This window comes from Buceros rhinoceros, unplaced genomic scaffold, assembly GCF_000710305.1.
Source record: "Buceros rhinoceros silvestris isolate BGI_N320 unplaced genomic scaffold, ASM71030v1 scaffold890, whole genome shotgun sequence".
Taxonomy (NCBI): domain Eukaryota; kingdom Metazoa; phylum Chordata; class Aves; order Bucerotiformes; family Bucerotidae; genus Buceros; species Buceros rhinoceros.
In genome coordinates this window covers 2,733-28,114 of record NW_010389988.1, presented here as the reverse complement: position 1 = coordinate 28,114, position 25,382 = coordinate 2,733, and the positions used below count along the sequence as shown (strand labels likewise).

At 44.3% G+C, this 25,382-nt stretch overlaps 1 protein-coding gene across 1 annotated transcript; it reads left to right on the top strand.

The window, feature by feature from the left end:
* Positions 1-1,035: 1,035 nt before the first annotated feature.
* On the top strand, positions 1,036-24,427 carry LOC104493286 (SH3 and cysteine-rich domain-containing protein-like; the record flags this gene model as incomplete). The annotated part of the gene is made up of 3 exons (XM_010135941.1): positions 1,036-1,143; positions 23,582-23,858; positions 24,087-24,427. Coding segments are annotated over exons 1-3 (726 nt in total), but the record flags the coding sequence as incomplete, so codon positions are not given.
* Positions 24,428-25,382: the final 955 nt, after the last annotated feature.

The window sequence follows — 25,382 nt, the reverse complement described above, 5'->3', positions numbered from 1 at the left end:
CCGACCTTCTGCCCGTCACTCCTGCAGCCCCAAGCGTGACTTTGGGTGCCGCATCCTCAGCGCAGGGGGAAGCCAGCAGGCCCTTCCCGATGGCTGCCTCTGCTCTGCTGCTGCCCAGTGGAGTGTTATCACTATGACAACCTCCAAGTATCTGATGTGCTTGGTAGCGGGAGCTCCAGCTGACCCCGATTGCGTGTGCATAGCTCAGAGCTGGGCTTCCCTGCCCGGGAAGGGAGCAAAGAACACGTGGATCCACAGGTGACTCTCTCTGGACTCTGTCCTGTCACTTACTAACAAGTTTGGGATGTAAGGCAAGGGGGAGGCTTTAAAGACACGGGGTAGCTAGGATTTTAAATAATCTTCTCTGGGACGAGGTCAGGGAAGATTCATTATTTCTCCCTGTTTCTAGAGCCCTTCCTCAGGAAAAGACTCATAAGAACATAAAGCTGCCCTTCAAAGCTCTGCCTTCTCCAGCCTGTGAGAAGGTAAAATGCTTCCACACCCCCTCTACACTGCCTGTCGCTCTGGGGGGGGGTTGTGTGCATGCACACTGCCTCGCTTTCTTTCACTACTATGACAGCACATGCTCCTCCAAAGCTATTCCCAGCATTAGAAATACAACTCCTCCCTCCAGTGCCCCGTGTGTGTGTGCCTGGCTCGAGCTTTCTGCTTCGCCTCACTCCCCTCTGATCGCCAGGCTGATGGTCACGACTCTGCATCTCCAGGCTTCACACGGAGGGGAGGAGGATCGGGGGAAAACCAGAAGCAGGCACACAACTGACCTACAGAGCCATCGATAACTTACTCCCCTCGCAGCAGAATTGCTTAGGGGAGGGGAGGGAGGAAGGAGGGGGAGGAGGAGGAGGAGAAGGAAAAAAAGAAAATCCAGAGAATTCTAGTCTTGCAAATGTAGTGAAACGGAGCGGTCGGAGTTCATTTGCTCTAGAAGAGCAGAGAAGAAAGAGGACATTTAATGAAAAAAAGCGAGAGAGGTCTGTAGCTTTTCCCTGGTAGCAGCAGTGATTTAGTGGTAAAATGATTCCTCCGAGCAGCACGACTGAAGTCAGCGTGGATAGTGTGGAGAAAGAGAACGAAGTGGAGCAGCCCCCTTCTCCGGCATCAACTACCAGCCAGGAATCAAAGGTCTCCGAGCAGCACGACTGAAGTCAGCGTGGATAGTGTGGAGAAAGAGAACGAAGTGGAGCAGCCCCCTTCTCCGGCATCAACTACCAGCCAGGAATCAAAGGTACCCATTTTTTTTTTTTTTTTCCCACTCTTCCTTTGTTTTGAAAAGAGCTGTATTGCTTTGATTTTTGTTGGGAGCCAGCATCAGCGGTAGAGTGCTATGAGCCACCTCTGATTGCGGTCCCTGCTCTGACACTCCTCCTTCTGAATTCTCCCTGTCACCTGGGCGGCTCAGGAGTCTGAACTGGGAAAATACCGGCCTTTTGAGATGCTTGGGGTTGGGGACGTTCGCTTGCAGCTTCCCCTCGTTACAGTGAGGGTGTGGGGGGTGGTGGGGCTCAGGGAGGGGGTCCACTCCAATAGATGTGGTTATTAATTTCACACCAAGCCTCAGCTCACTTAAAGGGTTTCGTTCATGGTTGGAAAGATTGATTTTTCTCACGGCTTCAGAGAAGAGAATTTTGCCTGGGGTCCTGGGGTGTTTCACCCGCCTCTCCTTCCCTGGCAGACCCATCAGTGAACTTTCAATGAGCCAGCAATTGAAACAGGGTGTAAGTAGCAGTTTTGACACAATAATCCTTAGGTACACCATCCAGAAAAGGATTTCTTTTTCCTACAGACTTTTATTTATTTACTGATTTTTAAAGGTGGTTCAATTTTCCTTACTGAAAACCAAATTCCAGCTGAAACGGCATGGCCTCTGCATTTTTAATTGACTTGCATATGAAAAGTTTTTCTGCCCACCAGTGTGTTACTTACTATGGGAGACAGAGAGGTAAAGAGAGAGAAGGAGTAACCTACACCTTGACTATTCTTTGCACCTACCTGGATAATGTGCTTTTTCTGATCCTCTATTGCTTACTTATGATAGATATCATGGTAGTACCTGACAGATATTCCTGTGAACTTCAGAGTGATGCTGTGTAAACATGTGAAAGAGGGAGGTCCTTGTCACCAGGAGCTCACAGCTGGGCAGGCTCTTAGGCAGTAACGTATGAGCAGAAAAGCTACTTGACAGGGAAGGTTTGTGCTGGCCCGAGTTTAAAGACAGTGGCTGCCAGGGTCTAACATGGGAAGACTGTTAGGTTATTCTGCGGTGAGAGCTGGGTTTCTGGAGAGAGAGTAGAAATTATCTGCCTGTGTGGGTAGAGGTCTGACGTGGACTTTGGGATTTTTTTCTTTTTTTTTTTATTTATTAAATTCTACGGTCCGAGGAGGAGAGCTAAGGTATTCCCTGTGTCAAACACCCCCTTTAAAAGCAAAGAGCTCTCCCAGCAGCAATAGCAGGCACTATTCACCACACACAGTCAGCACTATTGGGACACTGCTGCAGCCTTCCTGCTTAATGGGAAATGAAAAGTAAATGGGTTATTGGTTTAACTCCAGGCTCTAAAAGGATCTGGTTGATCGGTACCTAAGTCCCCCCACCAAGACCTCTTTTCTGGAATGGCTGAGTTGTTATTTGGCCAGTGGGAAGCTCATCCCCAAAGTGAGGTCCCAAAAGTAACTGTGGAGCCTTCACTGCTCTGCCAGCACCAGCTCCTCATGTGGGCTGTGCTCTCCCGGTGCTCCCAGCTACTGTCCTCACTGCTGGGCAGGTGGTTACGGAGCTCGAGGAGCGCCTCACATGGTCAGGAACTTCCTTACAGTGGTGCTTGATGGACTTCCCCGCTGGGTCACAGAGTGCTGCGCCCGAGATGAACCGACCAGCACGAATCCCTCCCTGAGAGAAAGCCAAGTGCTGCACGTAGGGTTCCTTCTTGCTGTTTGTGCATCCATGCGCTTGCAAGGATGACAACAAGAATGAGGCACATCTGGCCAGAGAACAAATAGGCTACAGACTGGTTTATAATCAAATGGTACCATAATTTTTTCCAGTCTTGTGAGCATTTCAAGCAGTGCATTGGAACAGGCAAAAGCGGTGACTGTGCAGTTGAAGCCATTATTTGCATGCAGATATTTTTAGTAAACATATAATCTGTGTATTTATGTTTTAGAACTGCAAATATGATCAGAAAACGTGCTGAATTTTCAGTAGATACAGTCACAAGAATCTTCTGATCGCTGGGGGGTAATGAGATAAGCTGTCTTTGTTTGCTCCTGGTAAACAGCAGGTTGGAAGAGTCTCAGTGATTTCACAAAGATGTTGTTTGTGCTTGGTTTTGTTTGGTTGTGGTTTGGGTTTTTTTATTTTTCTGAGAACTCACGTAATTCAAAAGCTAAAGACTTTGACAAAGGCATAAGTCAGTGTGTGCCAAGGGCCTGTGTGGAAGCTTTTATCCTGCGGTGTCCCCTGCTGAGGGAGCTGTCCTGTCATTCAGAGGGCTACGCTTGCTTCAGGTGCCTCCTGTGGCATAGGTTAACAAGTTCATGTCTGCTGCAGTTACTGCAGAACAGTTTGTGTGGTATCTAATTACCCCACAATGACTCGTTTCTGTGGCAAAACACTATTATGGCTCCAAATATAGGAACAGAAACAGCATGGATAATAGCAACCTTCAAAATGCATTTGAAAACATTTCAGCAGAAAAACAATTTTGAAAAACTGCTGTAGCTCTGATACACGTAGCAAGGATGCTTCCAGCCCTGAGTAATCCAAGACAGCTCTGGCACGTAGTCCCTTGTAGTACCAAAGTCCAGGAAAAGAGTTTTATCTAGCACACTCCAGAGTGTTCTCAGAAGATGACATTGAGGACATCCTGCAATCCCTGACCAGCATGAGTTTGAGAGTCACAACTAGCAAACAGCTGAAATTTGGAAGAATGTCTCTCTTCTGTTAGTTACGCAGCCCTGTCACAGGAAAGAGCTCACTCTAATAACTGCTAAAGCCTCCCGCCACCTTTTCCTGTGGATTAGGAGCACGTTCTCAGGTGAGCACATCCTGAAAGCTGAAAGACTAGACTTCCAGGCATGTCCTCCTTAACACCCAGACTTCAGTACAACTGCTCGGAACGAGGAAATTCAAACACACTTGCAATCCACCACATTTCCTGGGCCTCAGGAGCAAACCCATTTCCACGTTCCAAGTACCTGGTTGCCTGATTGCCTGACACAGCTATAGCTGTTTAACGTGACTGTGTCTTCTGGATTCTGTGTGCTCAAGTATTTCACCCGCAGTACCGCCAGTGTGCCCTCTCATTAATACAACTTCAAATAGGTGTGCGAGGAGTAGCAAACACGCTGTAACTGCGCCATCCTGTAGTATTCCATACACTGCTGCTCCTGTGCCAATAGCCCTAGAGCTTGAGTGCTTACGAATGTTGCAAAACTAATAATTTATTAAATTAATTTATTGGCTCTTGAAAACATTTACTTCACACCGAAGTATGACTTGAGTAGATACTTACAGTTTACTGGGGGAATAACTTTATGAAGGTACCATACAAATACACGTAATCGTTATTTTTATTACATTCATGTTTATAGTTCTGGCTCCCACCTCTTTGGGTCCTTCACATCTGGCTTCCAGGAAAGTAAATTACCAGTTCACCAAAGTCTTGTGTAGATTTACAACTCGGCGAGGGAGGAAGTCTTTAGCTAATGAATCCTAAGGGAAAATTTCCTCCTGGAGGTAACAATTAAGGACAAGCTGCACACTTGTACAATCACTAACTTAGCAATATAAGCAGAAATCTAGTGGCAGCAACCACAGATCGTACTTCTTATGTCTCTTACGTAAAGGTACCTTGGACTTTAGTAAAGAAAACTAAAATTTGAAGCAGCATGTCTGTAAAGAAATGATTCCTACACCTGGCGGTGTTTCTTTCTGTTTTGGCATAGTTGGCGCATAGCCCTGTTAGCTTCACCCTTCTTATATTTAACTGGCATTTCTATATGGAAAGGAAAGAGCCCTTCTGCTGATTCCTTTAGGTGTGAGTCAAGTCGTTATCACTGTGGTGTGAGTAATGGCTGGGTATATTCGTAGGCAATAGAGTACAGCTTAGAAAATTCCCGTAGCAGTTGTAAGTTTTAGGGTGGGGAGCTGAGCACCCGTGATGTTCGAGCGAGTACCAGCAGGGCTGGCCAGTGCTGCTGATCTTCAAGGAATTGGCATTTCTTTTCAAGTACATTAAACATCTTTCATGCTTGCTTCCCCCCCAGAGGAGTTATCAAGCCCATTGCAGGCAACATGTCATGTAACAGCTACTTATTTGTGGATATCAGTGGCTATCTGTGAAGATCCAAAGGTTTCTTCACAGCTTTGCCCGTTGCTGTCTACTGTTTATAAAGTCCAGCTGCTATTGTGATGTACAACAGCCCAGCATCTTTAGTGCGATAGCTTCAAATTCTTCCTCCAAGCCACAAATTCATGGGCCTAACAAACGAGCCCTTCTCAGTCTGATGCTTCCATACGCTGACTGCCCAGTGGCCAGAATTGAGGGAAACGCAGATCTTCCCATTCAGTTGTAGCAACTCAGGAGATGCGGCACCTGATACGTAGCGCATAAAATGGCAGCTGCTGAAATGTAGTAAGCCAAGAGAAGGATTAAGCATTGAAGTTCAAGATGTAGATTTCTTTTATTTATATCCCCACATTGACCAAGAAGATTGAACTTACTTTCCCCCATCCTGCCGGTCCAACAAAGCAATATTGCTTCTGTGAGGTTTCAAAACCAGGTGTTAATATTAGAAACCGAACTAACATAAACAGATTGAAACTTGTTGGATTTTAACAGGATTGCCTGGGATTTAAATCGTGTCAGATTTGTGCTACGCCGCTAAGCAGAGATCTCCCCCCACTTTAAGAGTTAATACTTCATGAGGCTCCATAGACGGTTACTCACCAATTAATATTTTAGAAGGGCAGGGAGTATGCTGTACAGTTAGTGTTTCACCCTCCACACCAGTCATAAATATCCAGTATGTAAACTACTGCTGTAGTCTTCAAGGGAATACTAAACAGCTTAAAAATATCCTGCGAGAGGAGAAGAAGAAAACCGGTTCTTTTTAATCTTCTCTCCATGCCTCTGCGTAAGATGGTGAGTAAGGTAAGACTGAGGGAGCGAAACAAGCTGAAGTATTTTTGTGTGTTTTGATAAAGTGTTAGAACAAGTTACGTACAGGAAGATTTCATAGAGACCAGGAAAATAATACTCTACCCTATCAATAATTTCCTGAGGAGACTCATTGTGTTTACCTTTGTTTTGATTTTTCTCTCTCTCTTGCTACTCTTCTCCTGATTAAAATACAAAAAGTGGTTTTGCTTTGATCTCTATATATGTCAAGATTAGTTCCTAGACATGCTGAGATATCTAAGGCAAAACAGAAACATGATCAGTTCATCGCCAAAATAAAGAAAACGTCTATTACCTTTCAACAACTGAAGATGGTGTGACTGAAATCTGCTGCGGTAAAAAATTAGATTTTTTACTAGAAAGTGCAAATTTTGACTGAAACAGAAGTTGTTTTCAAAGCTGAAAGACAGCCCAGTCCTGCCGTCCCAGTCTCTTATGCTCTATTCTTCTTCACAAAGTAACCCTGTTGAATTCAGGTTTTACATTTCCTTTAAACCTAACAGCTGGATGATCTGATGGCTAAGGGGTGCCCTCTGCCCTCGCCCCTTGTAATTCCAGTCTGAGTTTACTTCTGGCCGGCTTGTGTGGCATTGTGCTTTTGATAACATTGCTTTAGCTTAAACCTCTCTTTCCCATTCTTGGTGGGGGTTTCCATCATGTCAGAGTAGACTTTTATAGCTCTTCCCAGAACAAGCCAGGCAGACATGAGATAAATTCTCCATTCCCCATCTCATTCTAGGAGCAGACCGATGCGCCTGTTTCCGTTGTGAATATTCTCACTTGGAAAAGGGTGACTGAATTTCTGCGTGAGATCTTGAACACTACCATCAACGCTTCTGTAACTTTCCCAGAAACCGTGCTGCTGATGTTGGTGTCTCCCTTGGTCAACCAGAGGTTACTGTTCTACTTCTCTATCATTTCCAGAGGATCCAGGGTACATTTGTCTGTCCTCACCCAGAGTGCTTTGGGTCAGGTCTCAGATGCGCAAGTTTGCATTTCCACATCTGATCTGAACTTCATCCCATTTCCAGGACTCCATCCCTCAAGCCCTGGGTCTCCTCAGTTTTGACAATGCCTCCAATCTCATGTCAGAGGGAAATGGCCTTATGACGTGCTATCACTGCATCAAATTCAATAACAAAAATGCAGAGAGCAAGAATGTCCAGGCCAGTGTTGTTCTTCAGAGAACTCCACCAACATCCTTTCTCCAACCCAGTGCTTCTCCTTTCAACAGGAACCACCTCCCATGGAACTTTCCTTAACATTTCTTCACTACTTTCCTTCTTTTCAGTCTTGGCCACTGATTTCCTTCTGGCAGCGTACTCAATAGTTGTAGTGGAATCCAAATAGACAGAATCTACCCTTAACGTAAAACATTTTCTTTCTGTAGAAAATTGTTCATCTCATCCAAGATGACTGGCTAGGAGGATCTACTTGTTTTTTATAACATTTTTGTCAAGCACTGTTGAGTTCAGATCCACGAATCTGTATTTGCTGGGGTTGCTTTTCCTGCTTCTTGAAACAGATTTCTATTTTACTTTGTATCATTTCTGGCTTGATAAAGCATGTTAGGAAAACTTGTTCCTAGATTTATCAAGTAAAATTTTGCAGTGGAGATTGACTGTTTTCTTCTCTCCCTTTCACCTCAATGACACAGTGAACTGCTTTTTTAATGTTACACCACCCATGCAACCTCTTTCCTATTGTTCCTATTATTTTGCCGCAGAATGATTGTTCTGGGAAGAAAGTGAGATGAAGTGCTTGTTGAAATTCTGACCCCCTGTTTTATTTCATCCTTACTGTACCGCAGCCTGGTGGTTCTTCTTTCCCCACCCTGAACCAATTCATTGACATTTCCTCAAATGCCTTTTCCAAGGACTCACTCACTGAGCTCCTCTTGGCAATTAACGTGCTTAGCCCTAAGGAACTCTGCTTGAAAGCTCCAGTTTTATTTTCACACAATTTTTTTCCTCTCTTTTTCTTTCTCTTTTTCCCCTCCCCACCATTCCTTGTGGACTCTTTGCTTATTCCAGATTTCCTTTCTGAGGTAACTGTTTTCATGCAGTTTGCCAGGAGCACACATTCACAGCATTTTTTATTTCTTTTAATTTCCTATTCCAGGTGCTATTAACAGGTTTGATTTGAAGAAATTCTATGCTTGTTTCAAGCACATCCAAGTCTCTGACCGTTTCTGATCAGTCATGTTTATCAGCGTGGTGTGTCTCTAACCCAATACCTCAAGGCTAGCAAAGGCCAAGGCAGTTCCACAACCCATGGTCACCTGGGTTCACCAGTGCTTGGTTCTTGCTGAGGGCCAGCACTTGTTAGTAGCTGCAGTGACCTGTTCACACAGCGATGCTGCTTTCCAGACCACTGCTGAGACCTTCATTCCTTCAGACAGACGCTAGCTCAGGTCCTTCTGTGTCGCACTCCGAAGTGAGATGTGGTCTAAAATATATCCCTAGGGAGCTGAGTGTGCTGAAGGCTTGGAATTTCCTCAAGGGAATGCAGCACATCAGAGGCTATCCTCTAGAAATCCCAAAGGTGGCTTAACGGTTAATTTTTGTCCTGCACTTTATTTAATTTAAAAGGCAGTAAGTCATATCCACCTGATAGAAAACTAGAATTCCTTGTACAACGAGCATTTCTCCTGTGGCCTACCTGAGCCGTTGCTGTGTACTCTTGATAGGTAGAAGGTTGCGTATTTGATGAATTTGTGGTCACATTTGTCAGGCAGAGGTGATGTGAGCTCGAGTTGAATGTTCTCAACCCAGTATTGAGTCTTGCACAGGTTCCAGTTGCATGGGCTAGTGGTCATTCAGTGCTGGAGGAGCACTGTCTTTAACTGGCAATCAAATATCTGTATTGTAGCTGAAGCATAAACAAACTTTGCGTGTTCATTAGCAAAGAGGACCGGCTTTGAAAATGAGAAATCTGTGTGAATGCCTGAAACAACTCGACCTTGTTTTCCTTTGACATATGCCTCTGCTCGAGGAAACTCCCACAATTCAGTAGACCAACTGATGCAATATGTGCTCCTTGTCAGGGAATTCAGCTCAGGAACCCTGCGAAACGTACTGACAGTGGGTGTCTGAAAAGCAGGCGTCTTGTCTTTGACATCAGCAGTTCAGAATGGCAAATGGCTTGTACATCTCCTAAATTAAAAAAAAACCCGAGTCTTATGCCTGTAGTCTCACATAAACGTGCTCGCTAACTCACAGAGGTTTTCCCATCACCAGGTCAGCATTCCTTAGCTGACCTGGTTTTGACTGGTGAGGGTAGTCACAGTTTAGGGGCTACAGTGGTGAAACTTAAAAATACCATAGCATCAATAATGGTGAGAGAGGGGTGCGAGTTCAAGATGGAATTGCAGGCAGAGTCCTTCAGGCGTGTAACAATGACAGCTGAAACACTTCTTTTCTGCACACATAATATGCTTCGTTTCTGAGTGCCATTTCAAAGTCTTATTAAAATACCACACATGTGCTGCTTTATTAATAAAGATCATTTTAGCAGTCTTGTATTCTGCGTAGAAAAGCAAAATGCAGCTGACCTGTAGTAACTGATGATCAGGTTTAATTCAGAAAGGAGCAAAATGCTATAAACGGGTATTCACAAAGCTATTAAAATCAGCATTTAGAGTATTATTTTTTTCTTGGCTTATTCATCAGAATAAGGCAAAGAAATGGACACTACAGAGTCACAGCACACGTGAGAGACCGAGGTCAACCTGACAGGTTGTTATAGCAAATACAGTTGACTGTGACCTTAGAGACAGACTTGCATTGCCATTACCTCGATATTTAACTTCTTTTAGTTTTTACAAAAAGGTTTTGCTATTGCTCACGTACAGTGAAGGGAATCATCAGCTTTTGTGGGCCAAGGGTCAGGTTCCTGGCATGACGCATACACATCACCTCCTCAAACGTCACATGTGTCACAAGTGTACTACTCGGTATCGATTCGCCAGCGTTTTCCCTGCTGGTTGAAAAGCTGTGGGAGCGATTCTAGAAACCAAAGTGTCTTGGGATTGAACTGAGAGGCTGAAAACCTTGACCCAGCCTCACTCGCCTTGTGCAGAAACAGGGAGAGAAACGGCCTAGGACTGGGCACCTCTGTCCTCACAAGGCAAAGTGCCACGTGGTGAACTGGGCAGAGTGCCACTGGTTTCTGTGCCGTTAAATGGAGGACCCAGTATGTGTTTTAAAAATGCACCTACTGTTAAGTCATCGGCCAGTATCAATCTACTCAAGGACCCAGCATATACAATTTCTGTGGTACCTCTTAGTGTGCTTATGTTATTTGTAAGTACATGTAGCTCATTTCTCACATTCACGCATCCTCTTTCAATTCAAATGATCTGATTAGGGGATTATTTACAAACAAACATAAAGTGACTTGTAGTAATTTGCCAGACATTGCCGGTAACAAATGTTCCAGTGAAATGTGTGCCGATCGAGTGCCTTTTTTTTTCCTTTTCCCTTTTTTTTTTATGTCAAAGCTTCTGTTTTTGAGGAAACGATCAGTTTTCTTGATCATGTAAACTGTTGTCAGGAAGCTTTCCCTGGTTGCAGGTGAAATTTCCAAAGAGGAAAGTGCATCCTAGGTTAAATCCTCCAGGCTCACCTGTAGTTAGAGACCACATTTAGGCAGCTGAGTTGGTAGATCAGCCTCCCTGCATTACAAATCGAACACAGACCAAAATAGTTTTATCAAAGGCGCTTTAGAGGCAAAGCTTGCCTTGCGTGCTCTCAGTTAGCTTCTCTGACGGAAAATCTTTTTCCATTGACCACAGCAAGGCAGATACAGCCGAGTTAAAATCTTGCATTTAGGTGGGGTGAGCAGCACTGCGAATCTGTCAGAGCGAGCGAGGTCTTGGGCCTCGCCTGCAAAAACTGGCCAGTCATCTGTTCCCCGGCTGGCTGGTCCGTCTGACTTGCCCCTCTTCTGACACTGCTCTCTCAAAGACATTTTGAAAGGCTGCAGATGTTTTTACGTCAATATGGAACAAAATCACCCAAACTTTGGAAATTTTGTTGCTGATTGGAGCTGCTGTTTCCTAGCCAGCCCGATAATGGGAATTTACGCACCTGTGAAAGAGAGACGAATGTGAGCGTATCCAGGCTTCAAAACCTGAAGTGCTGCCATTAAACTGTGGCCACAAGATGAATCACGTACCTGTTTCATGAGGTATGGGCGCACAGGAGCCTTTGGTGGGTTCACAGCAGTTAGAGCCGTCTCCTGAAGTTAGTTGCAGTGACAAATGGACTCCATCCTCCTGGCTGTTAAAAATCCAGATGTACGGTTAACCTTTTTGCTAGCTCCCCACTCTCTGCCTTTCGGTGTTTCTCTCTTTTCCTATTCTCGCCCAAATATTTTAATCCAGGACCAGGCTTTTTGCTCCAATGAGCCAATGGAAGGTCTGTCTTTAGGGAGAAACTTTCAGGTTTAAAACAAAAAACCTTCCAGCTTTTATGTGGTCTGTTCCTTGCGTGCAGGTGCCTATTCACCTCTTGTTTTCTTTATATGTACATGCAGGAAATGACACATACATTTAAAACCTAGGCAGTGAGGTGATAGAAAACATCCTTTCTACATCTTCTACATCATCTTCTACAGAAGAAATGAAACCCTCTTCTTAGTCTCCCCAGTCTTCTTCCTCTTCTCCTTTCTGGGTAGGTAGTTGAAGACCAATGCGACTCAGAAGATCCTTTTTCCACTGCACAGCCAGTGGAAGGCTTTTGAGCTCCTGCCTCCCTTTCAGGCTCTCACAAGCTTCCCTGGGCCACAGTTCTGCACTTCCACAGCACTTTTTGAGGTTTTTTAAGCAGTTCCTGCCTGGTAACCAAGATTTGCTCTGCACAAATGATTCCTTAGAGATTATCAAAGCTAAAATGAATGCCAACACCTGTAACAGACCTACTTGAATCCTGCTAGAATGTAGATAAATAAAAAGCATTTTACAGGGGTTCAAAAAATTACTGCCAAGCCTTAAAACAAAAATCTTAACAGTGTGATTTGCCTCTAAGGAGAACTTAGACTAGATGCTGGCCACTAGAAGTGGCCAGTCAGCCTGATGAAAAAAAAGTCAGACCTTTTTCTAACTGGAGAAACCTAACCTATTTTTTTTCTGGCACTGTAAGGAACACACTGCAATAAATACAATATTCCTGAAGTAGCAATAGAGGTAATATCATTTGGTCTTTACTACCAGCTGCTGAGTTCCGAGAGAAAAATCTCCTTTCCATGAGTTATCATCCATCCTGCACAGTCGTACTTGTAGCCCTTTCCTCTTTCTCCTGCTATTCCTCTGTTCCCCTGCCTGCCTGAATCTCTCATGCTGCCTTGTGCAATATGCTGTTCCTGTTGAAGGCAGTGATATAAAAACACAGTTTTGCAGCTCAGTCATTTTAATCTTGAAACTTCGATAGAGGTAATTTGAGGAGGAAAGGTGTGCAGCTGGTGAGGATGAACATAAACTGGTTTTGTTTTGCAGGGTTGATACTGAAACAATAGCTAGCGAAAGATGTTCAGCAGCTTGGAGGTGTAGGGGAAAAAAAAAAGAAATGGATTAATCTGAGGCAAAAGGAGTCAAAGCTGTATAATAAATCTCGAACGTAACAACTCCTGCCCATTAACATCTCCAAATATAGGTATTTACAGTGTGTCAACTTGCTGAAGCAGGGTTTAGGCTTCAAACCTCTCCATAAACTGCCAAGTAACTGTATGTCGTTGTGTGTGTATATATATATATATATGACCATTTCTTCATCTAGTTAAACAGATTTTTCATGTGGAGAGTTGGCCGAGTCTTTATCTAGGACACCAAATGCATTTTTTGCTGGGCATGACTAACATGTAATAACCTGAGGACAAAAGACAAATTGAGATGGAAACTTTTCTGTACTAGTAACAGGTTCTTTGGAAACTGGTGCTGCAGGCGTAATCTCCCCCAAAGTGATTTGGAAGTACTTGAAAATTAGAAAACAATGAGAGTGGATGTGTTGAAAGGGATAAATGCATGACATAAGTTGCACTTTGGGAAGAGCTTTAATGAAAAGTGAGCCAGATCTGGGCTGGATCTGGAAATAAACAGATCTCTGTCCTCGTGACAGTAAGATGACTGGATGTAGAATGAGTAACAAGGGAAGATGTTATCAAGGGAGTGAAAAATTTTAACTGGCACAGCATTTGTTATCTATCTGGTAGCTGCTGTAGGGCTTTCGAACTGGAAATACGAGGTGAAGGACACTCGGTGGGTACCCAGGTGAAGCATGGAGAAGCCCAGAGGAATTAACTGGCTTTGCTCAACCTGTGCTGTCAGCTCTTCCCCCATGCCCAGGACTTCGGGCCAGAGTGGTGGTGCCAGGCCAGCGCCGTGGCTCCGCACCAGGATCGTATGGGGCTTGTTGGACTTGTGGTGCCTCCACAGCTGCTGGCAAGAAGCAGAATTTGCAGGATGGGACAATCTTTGGGAGGGATAAAAAGAAGATGGAAGGGAGCAAATTTGCTACCAGATTGCAAAAATATGCACAAGAAGGGGAAGGGAACTGTGAAAAAGAAAAATTGGAAGTGAATCAACAAACATTTAATATTCTGTAAGGCACGAGTTCCTACCCCATCTCCTTCTGGGAAGAGTTTGAAATGGAAAGATGGAAACAAGTTGTGAAGTTTGGATCTGAATCTGTTTGTGAACATGCAGAAAGAAGAGAGTGTAGAAACTTGTGGGATCAAACAAGCCAAAATATCTATGTGTGGGGGCTTTGTTAAAGCCACGTAGCACCCAAACTCTAGCATTGTGTTTCTGGATTTTTCTTTGATCCGAAAATGAGGTGCAACATCTCAGAGTTACAGCACAGCAGCACGGAAAGAAGGTTGGGCAGGATGAATTCACACAAAGTATAAATTGGAAACAAGTGTCTAGGAAAGACCAAAGAAGCACAAAGCATAGGTGTCCCCCAGGATCTCTCTGTATGTGGTTGTGGAGGAGCAGAGATTGGCAGAGATGGGTTAAAAAAAAAGGGGGAAGTGAGAAGGGTTGGATAAAGTCATCTGAGTAACAGGGTGCCCAGTGTGCCCAGGTGTGTTTCATGCTGCATGCAGAAAACCTTAGTTCTTAATACACAGTGTAAAACCGTAAAATCAAGTTTCCTTTTCAAAGATAAAAAACACACACCCAGCCAAACCCCGCGCCTTGACTCGAGAAACTTGCTCACTGAGGTCAGCGGGAGTTAGCAGTAAGTAAAGACCTTCAGCTTTGGCCCAGTGACAGGAACTTCCTTGCAGAGCCGAGCACTTAGATGTTTTCATTGCGAAGCAATTTTCACAGCATAAGTTTGGAACCCCAGAAGTAAGAGTGGAAACACTGACAGAATATTAACTATAACAGCTCCCAGCAGATCTCAGTCTTCCTTTTTGTTCTAAGGTGGCACAAATGTTATTATACAGAGTGTGGGATCTGGTGCTATTGTTAATTTTCCCCTTGGTTAATATCAGCCTCCCTGCCAGATGTATTTCCATATTGCCTCGAGACCCATACTGCCACTTCAAGTATTATAGAAACAGCTCTGTTAACAAAAAACCAAAAAAAAAGGGAAAGAAAAGAAAAGAAAAAAGGGTAAAATAGTGCAAACTAAGCACTTTTTAGCAGAACACTAGTTAGGTCTTTTATAAAGATCCGAGGGGGTTGTATTGAGCTTTAATTTGTCGTGAGATCAACAGTGGAAAATAGTGATGCACACTCCCTAGATGGACAGACACGGGATACAATCAAGGATGATTAATTTTACATTCGCAATCACATTCACTGCAGATTATTCATGAGAAGGAACAGAAGCAAAACTCAGGCCCTTTTGTTGTCGTTCTTGGAGATTCTCAGCAGGTGGATACCAGTGACTCTCCCTTCCCCTCAGCAGGGCTGCCTGGATTTACATTGCTCTGAAAACCAGCCTCTTAATCTCCAAATTTCACTGTGCCACTTCCACCACAGCACAAAGATTTGTAAATGGCTAAATCGGGAGTTGCCAGAGGGAAATCACTGTTCCGTTTAGAAGGTGGAATGGAAAAGAAATATCCAAACAGGGCAGCAAAACGTGGGATTCCCAGAAGGGACCTCAGAGATAACAGTCCAGATTCCTTCGATGTCAAGAGATAAACACGCGTGCTTTGTCCTAATGGTGACAAAGTCTGGAAATGACCAGCTGCTTAGCAACCACATGCCTGAGGTGAAACCCAAAGTACAAAACAAGATGTTACAAACATGTACACATCTTGAAATCAAAAGTACAGGGGGGATAAAAAAAATAGCGGGACTATTCCTACCATCACTTGTTTTCTTCATGAGCTTTGCTGTTGGTTTCAGGAGGAAAGAGAAGACAATTCCATCGCCACACCATAGAAGAGAGATAGGGGCCACACAGGTTTGCAGCTGGTTATTCCACCAGCCACCTTTCATAACTTGAATTATAAAAGATCTCCTGCAACGCGGTGCCACCCACATTGCAACAGCTGTTTAGCAGCAGGGACGATGTAACCCGGGATATGAAGATGGGGTTGGTAGTCTCCTGAGGGGAGCAGCTCTTCTTTGGCTAGGTGAGGCAAGAGAGGAGATCAAAGGGACAAACCACTTCCCAACCCTGATATTAAACAGGTAACAGGCTTTAGTCATGGCCAAACCCCTGCCAAGTTCGATGTGTAACGTGTTTTGATTTATGCATGTTGACAAAGGAGGAAGAATTGACCATCCCTGAGCTCGACGCAACGTGACCAAGGGGTAAGGATTGATGACTGCTGAGCTCAACACAATGAACCCAGCAGAGAAATGTGATGCGCCCTCTGTTCTTTCTAGATGACTCTTTCTAATATAGCTTGATTAAAAAACCCAGAGTAACGCACCAAAATAGGGCTGTTCGAAATCACAACAGCAAAAATATTGTAAGGTGTAAAATTTGAGAGTTTTGACTAAATAAATGTATTAAATATGCTGGGATGAGGATTTTACTTAGTTTTTGATTAAAAAAACCTTAAAATTTTTCTGGATTTGACAGACATACAAGCATCGTTATATTTATTTTGCATCTATTTCCTCCTTTTTACAAGCTGTTTTGAACTGACTGTGAGTTTTTTTAAGTTCTTTTTGTCGGGGAAGTAGTACGAGATCAGGCTAAGTCACAACTGCAGAATATCTAACATAGAATTTACTCTTTTTATTCCTTAAGACTAAGTAAACTGTTCTGAGCATAACAGACAAAAAAAAAAAAAAAAGATATTTCCGTGAGATTTGAGGACAATTGTTGTAGTTAATGAATTATTTGTGTTTCCTCAAATCTGTCACTTCCTGTATTACCTTGTCCTGTCACATTTTATGCTGAATTTTGAAGACACATGAAGGAATTTGGAGCACAAGGGAGACTTGTTCATATTTTCAGATTCTAAAATGTTCAGCACTTGATTTCACGTTTGTTTCACATATTTGCTAATCCTGGTTCCTTGCAATATTAGAGGAAGATGTACTCAAAATTGCAGGATAATTTTGAACAAGTTTCAGGAGGAATTGTTGGGAAGTAGGTGCATTTTTCAGCTTGGTTTGAACCAAACAGGAGAGTTAGGCAGAATGAACAGGTCTGCAAAGCCCACACACTGCTTGGCTTCGTGTGCAGACGGTACCTCTGGGTAATTTAGAGGTTTGTCAATTAGAGAAGCAAGGGCAGAGCTGCCGAGGATGTAGTACATCAGGAGAGGGCTGAGAACGTCTGATTCACAGTGACACTTGTGGGAGCAGTGACAACCCAGCAGCCCTTCAGATCTCAGGCTTTCAAACCTGGAGGCTCCTCCGGGGGTTTTGCTGTTTTGTTCTGACATACCAATCAGAGCATTTCGTTGTCGTTAGGAGTCACAGAAAGAGCCTAGCCTGAAAAGGTTTATATCCTAAACGGGTTCGAGGATCAATGAGTGCGTTTCAAAACCGGCACAGGGCAAGGGGGAGAATCCGAGGATGATGATCAGCACAGCAAGAGCCAACCAGAGCAGTTGGAAGTACCCAATAAATCACTAACAATGTAAGCGTGAGGTATTACAGAAAATGTCTCCCCTTTGACTGATCCAAAACAGTAATCAAGCTGTTTGATTTATTCGGTTTTTACAACAGTAACAAACATATTTGTTCTGGTGCCAGCTAGGCAATCTGTTTGGGAAAACACGGATCTAATACGTAGCAGATTCTGCAATAGCAAATGCTCCCTCTTTGTCTGTGGTGGATTCGAAGGATGCGGCTTCCAGGGAAGCTGGCTAGGGCAGACACAAATACGTGATAGGGCCAGACTGTCACACTGTATAAATCGGCAGCAGTTGAAGTCAGTTTAGCTAATTCAGTTTGTACTGCTGGAGTATTTGTACTACTTATTATTTAGAAAGAAGGTGGTAGAAAAGGAATCAGCTTCGCTCACAAAATTTATCACGGATGCTTTGCCCATGAACAATACCAACCCTTTCAGTGTTTGAAATACCCTTTTAGCTTGTTAGTGCTGTAAGGCATGGCCCTTCTCTCATCAGAGGCAAACACGTATTATTTATGAAATTGCATATTGGCTTTAGGCATGCCATAATCTTATTTTTGCTCATTAAAATGCCAAGGCAGTGGATTTTCAAATCAAATCCAGAAAAAAAAAAAACTTCCACGCTTGTCTGTGCTCAAAAATCACTCATTTTTGTATCCCTCAATTTTAAGAAATTCATTAGCCTTCGTGCTCACAAGAAGTGAGCACTTCTGTCGGAGCTGGTTTCTTGTTTGCCCTCAATCAGCACAGCTAGTGAAGCCGAGCAGTGCCGCTGGGCTGGCTTACGCCCTGGTAACATCCCGTCCTTCAACAGATCTCCTTAACATCTGAAGTATGTTCTGAGGGTTGCTAATACAAATTGAATGCTCCTTGACCCAGAAAATGGACTGTACTCGCTAGAAGAGATGCCATTCATCAAGTCTTTTGTTCTTCCCTTATTTGAAAGGCTTTTGGTCTGAGTCCCTTCTGGTGATATCCCACGTATCTGACATGCTCTCTAGCGACTCTTCGTAACATCATCTGGGCCCTATGCTTTTAAATGCTTCTGTTTTAACAAAGTGGGAGTCAAATAGTGTGGAAACTTGCTCTAAAAAGCTGAAAGGAAGAAGAAACGGTTCCTTGCAGACAGTGGGTGTTTATCTCGCAGCAGAGTGGCATCTGCTGACTGAGCATTTTTAGTCTGCAGCACTAAACAAAATAGCTCTGTCTTACAAGAATTGCAGGGATCAAACTGGCTCGATGGCTCATTCCAGCCCTGTTAATCCCCTGTATTACTTGCAATCCATCTAATGATACTGTTAACCCTGGTGTGAAGAAAGGAGTAGAGAAGAGCAAGCAATATCTTTTTCTTTTTTTTATTGCTAGAACAGTGGCATAACAGCGAAGAGTAGATGTCTGAAAGTGAAGGCTTGGTTACAGTGTCTGTCTGTAAAGTAGAGGTGATAAGTCTGGTTCATTTGTTCCTTTTGCCTGCAAGGTCCTTCGGAGTGGAAATGTGTAAAAATGATCTCCCTGTTGGTCCCAGGCAAGGATGGTCAGCAGTGGCTGAGACAGGAACAAGACCAAGCGTGGAGTAGAAGTGGTACTTAGTGACATGGTTTAGTGGTGGACTTGGCTGTGCTGGGTTAACGGTTGGACTCAATCTTAAAGGTTTTTTCCAACCTAGATGAGTCTATGATTCTGTGTTGGGAAATAAACCGTGGGCAGACTGCCTGAGGGTTGCTCTGAATGCCAAAGCTGATGGCTCAAGGAAACCAGTAAAGTTAATATAATATAATGTAATATAATATAATATAGAGTTCGTCCTCATAGTAACCGTCTTTCACTCTGAGATCACTCAGGAGGGAGCTTCAGGAAGGGGAGTGAAGCATTTGCATGTAGGACATGGAGGGAGAGAGACTTTCCCTGAGCTTTGAGTGCTGAGAAGGTGTGATGAAGTTGCACTAGAGAAATGGTGCTGGCATCAGGGACACCTCTCGGCATTTTAGTTTGGTTTGAGAGTGTGGTTTCAAAACAAAGCTCCCAGCTGTTGCTGCTCACCCCACTTGGGTCCTTATCGTGGGTCACAGAGCACAGGCTCCATCACTTGGGGGGTTGCTAGTGCTCCACCTAAAGCACGCCAGGACTAAGGGGCTGGATGTGCTCTGTGGAGTGCTCTGTGCCCTGAAATGCACTCGGGTGTGTGCTGGGTCCTCACAGCCCCTCTTTCATCCTCCACATCCGCTCCTGCTGACTCCTCCACGCTGACTCTTAAGGTAGACAAGCCGGAGAGGCAAGGGAAGAAGAGTTTCTAGGTATCAGGCAGGAGTCTAGAAGCCTGAATAAATTACTCTGTCAGGGTGGGTGATTATCTTTTGTAATTGCAAAGCTAGGCATGAGGAAAGAGTTCACATCAGTGATGTCTTCCTGGCTTCCATGGGAAGTTCTTAAACCAAAATTGTAGGAAAGGGTTGAGTGCTTCCAACGCTGAAGTCAAACAAAGCCTTAGTGAGGGCAGGTGCAATTCTCCCTCACAGCAAAAGCTGTGGGGACCCGGTTAACGCTGGGAATGAATTTTAATAGCTGACCTTTTGCTGCCTCCTGTTTTCCGGTAACAGCAGCGGCAGAGTCGCGGTCTAGGGGCATTAGCAAGAGAGGAGGTGCTGATAAGCTGTGGTTCGTCAGAGCTTCATGATCCCTCGAATCTTGAACGTTCAGCAACTCAGGAGGAAGATGGAGATTGTGCTGGAAGATACTGAAAGAAAAAAAGGTTAATGAAGCTCTGAGGCTGAGCTGTTGCGCTTATCTCTACCTTGCCTGCGGGGTTAGTATGTGCAGTCACCGAGAGCCTCCACAACTGATAAAATGCTTTTAACTAGAGACAAATTTTTTTCCCCGACTCTAATTTCAAACCACGGGAACTGATAGCAAGGGTTCGCGTTTCTGAAGTGTCAATGTCGTGAAGGCTCAGGATGCTACCGTGAGTCTGGGAAAACTCTTGTGCTTCTGGGAGCTTTATTTTTATTTTATTTAAATGAAAGATGATTTGTAGCCTTCCTTGCAGTGGAGAAAATGTGAAGATTTTTTTGAGGAGATTTACCTCAAATATGTTTCTTAAAGCCTTTTGGTGCTTGATTTAGGGTTTACTTTTCAGTCTCGATACGTGATTTTTCAAGTGTTGAGTAAGTATTGAGTGCAGAACACCCTTCATCACGGGTTTTTCCAAAGTTTGGTAGCGTTCCTTCTGAAGATTTAACTTCAGACTCGTTCACTCTGCAGAAAGAAATTGTAAGTAGCACAATTTGCATACTTTCTACTGAAAGAACGATTCCTGCCTCAGGTGAATGCTTACAGCAGCAATGTTAGGAGCCAGTGGCGTCGCAAGTGCATTAAATCAGCTCGTGGCAGATCAAAATCAGGCGTATACGACAGGCCTGTATTGAATCACATTTGAAATCCTCCAATAAAAGAGCGAGGCTGTAGCAAACTTCAAAATGAGGATATGGTGGTGTTTAAATAAGGGAAGTGATGCTCACTTGACTGCAGCAGAATAATCACTTCAGCTTTTATGGCTTTACAATTCATACTATCTGCACAACAACCTGCCCTTGCCCTTGCTCGGGCCAACTCTTCCCAAGTAAACAATCCCATACCTGAATCCTTTTTCACATTCTCTCATGGGCCTACTACGAGAAAGGAAAGTTGGATCTAATTTTAAAACCTGCTGCCAATCTCGTGTTGCCCTGTATAATCTCACGTAGGTAAATGGGCGTAAAACACTTTCCAGCAGTACAAAGTGCGTAATTAGCTGTGCAAAATTGTTCTGCATTTTTGCTTAGTCACTTCTCTACGCATAGAACCTGCTTGGGATATAATAGCTGCAGACTTTCCTTGGAGGTTTAGGTGTGCAGTGCAAGGCAATCGTGTAGGTGTCTTCCAGCCTGAATGCAGATGCGTATGAAATCTGCGTCAGGGTAATGACAAGGACGCCCACCTTGTCTTGAAATAGTTTAACCACGTTAGCAGCAGATCAGCGCTCAGGGGATGGCAGAGCGGACGATTCGCTTGTGCGGAGATGCCTGCCAAATTTGTGGGTGGAACTTGGTCAGCTCATTCTTGAGTACAAGTCCTGCTCTGAGCATTGTGGTTGGAGAAGCACGGGGCACATGCTGTTACGCGTTCACCTTAGTGTGAATGCGTATGTTTGGACATGCATGCCCCAGCATCATACTAAAAACTATTGAATTTTCTGCCTGGGTGAGAAAAGGCTGCTGGTACCTCCCTTGACTGGCAAATGACTGCACACAGGAGAATGGGATGAGGATAGTAAATGCAGAGCTCCTTAAAATATACTGCATGTATCATCCAAACGAGCAGGACAGTTGTTTCATGGTCAAAAAAAGGAGTATTGTACAGCTTAGTCGTCGTTCTGTGGCAGAGGCAGCGTTCTGAAATTCAATTAACTTTGCGTGGCACTGTAGAAATGGATGGCAAATCAATAACGAATGCCATTTCTGTCACCTTGTGGTGTTGTAATTCTCTGTGTTTTCCTGCACTAATTAGGTCTGACTTCAGTGAGGAGCGTTTCAGGAGCAAGGGGGTGAATTACTGCTGAGTTCCTGGCTGTCACTGGGGAGATGAAGTAATCCCAGTACTGAGTAACCTCAGTGATTTCAGGAGCTGGTGACTTAACATCCAAGCAGAGGAGGGAGGCTCCCACGTTTTGTTGGTGCAGTTGTGCAGTGAGTTTTGGGCCCAGCTAGTCCATGACTTAGGCTTCAGCTAAAAGCTTCAGAAACAAGAAACAGCTTTTACCCCGTAGTCAGCATTTAATGACTTAATTGCTCTTAATTACACATTCCCCCAGAGACTGAGGGGTTCTTACAAACAGTGAGTATTTCTTTTACTTGGATCCAGGGCTCCTCCTGTCACCCCAGAGACAGTCATGGGGAAAACTGGAGTGTCTCCCTTCTCTGAGAACAAGCTGCTGTTGTCTGAAGGTGCAAGAGAGGTTTCCCCACAGGATGCTTTGAGGCTCCTCTCCAACAGCGTGTTTTCAGCTGCACCATCAAAAAATGGATGGATCAGGAATAGAATCTAGGGAGAGCAAGTGCTCTGAGGCCACTAAGTGTGACAGACCAGTGCCATGCTTTTTTGGGAAAGTATGTGAACTCCTTCCTTTTATATTAGTGTGAATTATGATTCCAAATCACCACTGCTTCTAACATAAACAGTTTCTAACATAAACCGTTCCAGCTGGTTACCACAGCCAGCCTGAGCGGCATGGAAAATTTCAGCTGTTACATCGCGTTCGCCCAGAGAATTGCAGCAGGGACTGAAGTGATTCTGCAGTGGTTGGAATGATGCTGAGTGAAAGGTGATAGGGAGGTGTTACCCTTCCGAGATAGCAAATGCGAAGAGGACAGAGCTGCCTTTCCTTTTACCCAGGCTCTGCTTGTGGGCCATTGGGGCTGACAAAGCCGCACGTTTGGGTTCCTGATAGCTTTTCCTCCTCGCCTAGCACCCTTCTCAGCCTTATCTAGAATTTGGGGGGGGTAAGGATGAGAGGAGCGCTGATAAGATACAAGGCAGTTTACAGGTAAAGAGTTTGAGTTACTAAATCTAAGTTAATAATGCCTTATTGTGGTGCTTAATAGTCTGACAATCAATACGCAATACAGTAGACAAGAATATATGTGAATGTGTGTTAGCTAGTGTTAATTAATGCATTGACTATCAATTGGCTAGTTAATTATACTGTTTCTGCTCCTTAGGCTTCTTTCCTTTTAAAAAACAAACAAAGACTTTCTCAGTTAAAACTGCATGTAGTCTGTTTCTGCCAAACTCAAGAAATACAAATGTATCAGATTTATTTACTGAATTCACTCCTCCTGTATTGCCCTGAACTGCTGTTCCTGAAATGGCTTTACAGGCTGCTAAGGACCATTCGAGGGCGAATAACACTCTTAAGTTCACTCATGCTTGAACACATAGGGTATATTCTCCAACATCTGTAACTCTCTGCAGTACCTCTTTGCTGTCATGCTGTTACGGGTCGAGGGTCCGAGGTACCCACTCCTCAAAGAAAAGACCGACAGAAGCAGTCATTAGGGCTATCGAGTTTATTGACTATCAGAAAGCACATGCAGAGTAGTTTTTATTTCTGATTTCTTCGCTCTGATCTTGCTGGTTAGATTCTAAAGTCAATGTTATCGTTCAGGTGGTTCAAGGTCTGCCAGTGGCTCCCAGGTTTAACTGGCAACAGCACACCCCAAACCCAGGAGCCTCCTGTGGCTGTTGGAGGGGAAAAGGCAAAGGCAGTAATTGTAACTGGCTTATTTGTTGCAGCTGCAGAAACTGAAACGGTCCCTCTCCTTCAAGACCAAAAGCTTGCGGAGTAAAAGTGCAGACAATTTCTTCCAGAGGACTAATAGCGATGTGAAACTGCAAGTAGACTTGATGCCTGAGGTGAGCACAAGCACTGGGCAGCTCCCCAGCTCAGAGAGCCAGGCATCCTCCCCCACCAGAGCCCCGCAGCTGCCAGAAAACAATAAGGCGCACATCTTCCAGGAGCACATCTTCAAAAAACCCACCTTCTGCGACGTCTGCAACCACATGATTGTTGGTAAGAAACGATTCCTTTAAATCTCTGTGGGTGTCTGGGCTAGAACTTGCAGGGTGACCTTTGTGCTTGAGAACATTCGTGCAGAACCAGTCTGGACTGATGTCACATCTGCCAGAGGCTAATACAAGGTTATCTGTTTGTTGACAGATCTCTTGTCTTGCAGACGCGTACTGTTATCACAAATTACAGGTGAGCGTTTCAGCTGGAGGCAATGCCTCTCTCATCCAGGTGACACCAAGCACCAAGCACAAGCTCTGTTGTATTTTACACTAGAAACAGCAGAAATCCACTTTGCAAAAAGCCAGAAAATCTTCACGCTGCAGATTATCTATGGGACTGTGCAAGGAAGGTCAGAAGAGAAGTGGTGGCCGGTGGCTGGAGGTGTAGAACATGCGTGGTCGCCACTGGGGGAAGCTGCAGGAGCTGCTATGCAGAAGTCTGGTCCTAGAAACTCACATGGTTGTGGCTGGCTTGTTATGTACATGGTTTGGTGCTCTTGCTACTTATCATCTAGTTGTCCCAGTGCAGTAGACGAGGAAGAAATTCAGTGCCCTTGTACCAGCATGAAGGTAAGTGACACGGTTTCCAGATTTTTAGGCAAGACGTGGATTAGACGCTGGCTTAGCTTCATGTGGAAGTAGTGCAGGTCTTTGAGTACAAACGGTTGTCTGTGATTTGTTCAGCTTGCTGTGAGAAACTCACGTCCCTTGGCGTGGAATTCACTGCTCTTCAGATAACAGCATGGTGAGTTCTGGAAAGCTGCTGATGGGTTTGCCCAGTCTTTTCCAGAGCGTGGTACCTTCATTTCCACATGAGGGTGCTCAGTGGCCCCCGCTTGTGTGGGGAACTAGTGCTCTTTGAAAAAGGCAGCTGCCTGCAGAAATGAAATCTGATGCAAGACAATCCTGCTTCCGTAAACCAGAGAATTAAACACGAGGCCTGGTTTTATTGTCTGTGCACCACAGCTCTAGTGAATCCAGGGAAACAAAGGAGTTTTGATCCCAGGTTTTCAGTTTTATTTTCCAGTCTTTTAAGGTTTTTTCGACTTTAAATGGTAGCAGAAGTCAAAGGGAGAAGGAGTAAAGCATCAGTCCCAGGGAAGTTCATAGTGCAGAGATTATAAGGAAGTTTGGAAGGCAGGCACTTAGTTGAAATAACTGTATGTATGGAAGCAAGCCCAGAACTTGTCTTCTCCCGTAATGTCGATGGACGTTCTACCAAAGCTTAGTTTCTACAAATATATACTACAAATATAAGTCCTTTGCACTTCTGGCAGCTTCCCATGGAGTTCAGTATCAATACAGATCTGCACGACTTGGCAATACTGTTTCAAAACACTGCTGCTCGAGATGGATTGTTACTGGCAGCAAACTTTTCCAGTTCATAAACACCCATGCCCTTCTCCTGTGCTGGGACAGGAAAGTCCTGAAGCACAGCTAAAAGCTTCAAAACATCAGCTTTAACCCCACCTGCCTTCTGAACTTTTCTGTTCTTTTCTGTCCGCTGAGGGCTTCCCTTTTCCGC